Source organism: Etheostoma cragini, chromosome 13, assembly GCF_013103735.1.
Source record: "Etheostoma cragini isolate CJK2018 chromosome 13, CSU_Ecrag_1.0, whole genome shotgun sequence".
NCBI classification, from domain to species: domain Eukaryota; kingdom Metazoa; phylum Chordata; class Actinopteri; order Perciformes; family Percidae; genus Etheostoma; species Etheostoma cragini.
Window position 1 is genome coordinate 25,095,080 of NC_048419.1, and position 2,929 is coordinate 25,098,008.

Sequence of the window (2,929 nt, forward strand, 5' to 3'; positions counted from 1 at the left end):
ACTGGTCCCCACAAAGATAGCCAGACACGAGTGCGTGTGTGTGCGTGTGTGTGTATTTTCTTTTGCTCTCTGCCTGGATGTCACTGGGAGACGTACCCGTCTGCCTGTCCTTCTCCACACAGTAGCAGCTGTCGTAGAACTCTGTGAAGGTGGTGGCGAGCTCGTACAGGTAGTCGCAGAGCGTGTGCAGCAGCAGGTCGTCCAGGATCTTCTGCAGGATCTCCGGGAAACGGAGGATGCACTTGCCCAGCTTCCACTCCTTCTCGTGGTCCAGGAGGACCTCGGTGGTCTCGGACGCTTTCCTCAGCGTGGCCTCGTCGATGTTCGCCAGGCGAGCGATGGACCTGCAGGAAAACAACAACAACAACAACAGCGGTAATGGAGGCGTCACAGAGGGAATGTTTTTAGATCAGAATTCATCAAAAGTGTTCTGATTTTATTCACTGTATCAGTGAGAATGATCGTTTCCTCAGGTAGGAACAGGTTGTTTTGCTTTTTTTTTTCTCAAGGAATGATTTACATGAAAATATCATATGCGTTTGCAGGTAAGAAATCACAGAATTTGAAGAAATGTATCCACCCAAAAGACGGAACATTTGAAATAATGAGTGAAGATGTAATTCACCATTATACATCTGTAAGTACTGATGGTGATTCCTTGGGATTTCTCTGTGAGTGCGGAGGTATTATTATCTTTTCCCCAAAACTTCTTTGACAAATCGTCACTTATCAAATGCCACTATTTGCTAGTTAATCAGTGTCATAGTTGAGGTTTTAACGGTTAGTCCAAAAAAATTCTTAACTAAAAAACAATCACACCTTTTTGACAAGGATTACTTCAATTGTTTTCAAAGATATGAGATATTTTCTGAAGATATGTACTAAGAAGGACACTCGACTGTGTGTGCTGCTGCCACAGTGAGAGCTCTATCGACAGATAGTGGACCATCGAATCCTCTCAGGCGAGACAGGAAAAAGAGAAGATCAATCTTTTGCCTGGCACTGTGCCCCCCCCTGAGTCTAACACCCTCCAGGGAGGCTGAGGAGGAAGCGGGATCGAAGCAGCACTGCAGCCAGGAGACGGTACCTTGATAAAGGTGATAAGGGGTGAGGAGAAATTGGGTCGTGCTGACTGGAAAGACCCCGAAGACTAATCCCCTTGCCACAAGCTTCATCAAGGGCCAGAGTGGCAGATCTGATATGGGTAATGAAAGTTCTCCACCAGGGCAGACTGGAGAGGAGGACACAGCCGAGGCACGAACCCAAGAACTCAATTCAACTTTCCAGATTCTTTTAGAGCCCCAAAGTGAAGAGTCAAGCTGGCTCATTAGACAGACAGGCTGAACATAGGCATGTTTTTCTTATGCATCGCCACATGTGAGCTATTCAAGCACTATCTGGACCCCGACAACGTCTCAGAGTCACATATCAAAGTAGGGTTAAAGTCACCAATCAACTGTTAACCCACAATGAAAATTTTGACCGATTAAGACAGTTAAGATCAGCTAAACAGTCAAAAACAATACAAAAACGGTAATTAAAGACTTTTTTTGCATTGTAAGAGAAGGAAGGGGCTTTACAATCTATGTATTAACTGCTAGTTAACTTTCTACTGCGAACTTTGGACTAGCAAGTTGTCTCTCTGCTATCGTGATGAGGACTGTCGTGTTAAATCGACTAAACAAAGTACGCCAGTCGGACCAAGACCTAACAACGTCACGGGTGGACTGAGTGGAGACGGGCGCGGTGCTCCTCGGGCAGCCGCGGACTAGTATGGGTCGCATGGATGTGCAAGCGGTTCCAGTGCAGCGGTTGTTTCAAGGCCCTGACCTGGTCTGGTCTGGCGAGGTCGGTGACTCGAGTCTGTTTGGTGCCGTCGTCAGTTGGAGGAGCCGTCGGCTTTAATTTGGATATTGAAATCGGCGGGCGGGCAATTGGACTCAATGACCAATCTGATTGGTGGAGTGCTAGCACCTGGCTAGCAGATCAGTGCACTTATGTTAAAAAACTTACCGGAAATGATGAGTGTGACAAAAGTCTCTCAAAACCTGACAAAAATCTTTCAAACTGACCTTTGTCTATCAAAAAAACAGCCAGATTCTGCAGCTGCATGGCCTATTTCTCGCTAAAAATGTTCTTAAGAAACACGTTTGGGTGAAATATTTTCGTAAAATATGAGAAATACGTTTCATGTTGAATTGCTCCATGACATGTATCAACTGCTACACAGTGAATATTGAACTTTGGCTTAACTTTTTTTTTTTTAAAGCACAAATCCAAATGTAATCTGCCAGAAAAATTGCATTTAGATTTTTCTCCCCAAATCTCCCTTCTCAGCTTACAACAAAACAACATTGGTAGAAAAGCTGAATGTTTCAGCTGTTTAGTGTTTTAACTGTTGCATCAACGCAGAAGCAGACTTCCTGTTCCAGTGACATGGTGAACTTGAGAGTGAGCCCTCACCTGATGCGAGTGAAGGCGTAGAGGAGGTACGCCGCCGTGTTGCCCCGGTCGTCCAGCATCTTGTCAAACGAGAAGACGTAGTCGTTGATGCGGTTGTGGGACAGGTCGGCGTATTTGATGCAGCCGAAAGCGACGGACCTCTGGGCTTTGGTCAGCTCCTCGGGGGTCAGGACCTGCAGAAAGACCATTTCAGCACAGTCCAGTTTCACTTAATGACACACATTAAAAAGACAATAAGGCCACCAATAATGAAGGAGGCAGCATTAAATATTCAGAATAGTATGTGGCCTTTATCAGCTTGTAATTACTGCAGGCTCTACCTCACCTTACGCTCAAACCAGTCAGTGGAATTTAATCCAAATGATGAATTTAATTTGGTAACCTCAGGCAAAGCTTAAATTGACTTATTAAGTCATCGCCTTCCCTTGAATCTGTGTGTGTGTGTGTGTGTGTGTGTGTGTCTGTG

General features: G+C 45.2%; 1 protein-coding gene across 1 annotated transcript in view; it reads right to left on the minus strand.

Moving 5' to 3' along the window:
- rars1 (arginyl-tRNA synthetase 1) overlaps positions 1-2,929 on the minus strand; it is a 25,000-nt gene that overhangs the window by 3,923 nt on the left and 18,148 nt on the right. Inside the window, exons 13-14 of the mRNA XM_034890004.1 lie at positions 2,464-2,636; positions 97-344 (exon numbers count right to left, since the gene is read on the minus strand). Coding sequence (XP_034745895.1) covers positions 97-344; positions 2,464-2,636 — 421 coding nt within the window. The remainder of the gene's footprint in view (positions 1-96; positions 345-2,463; positions 2,637-2,929) is intronic.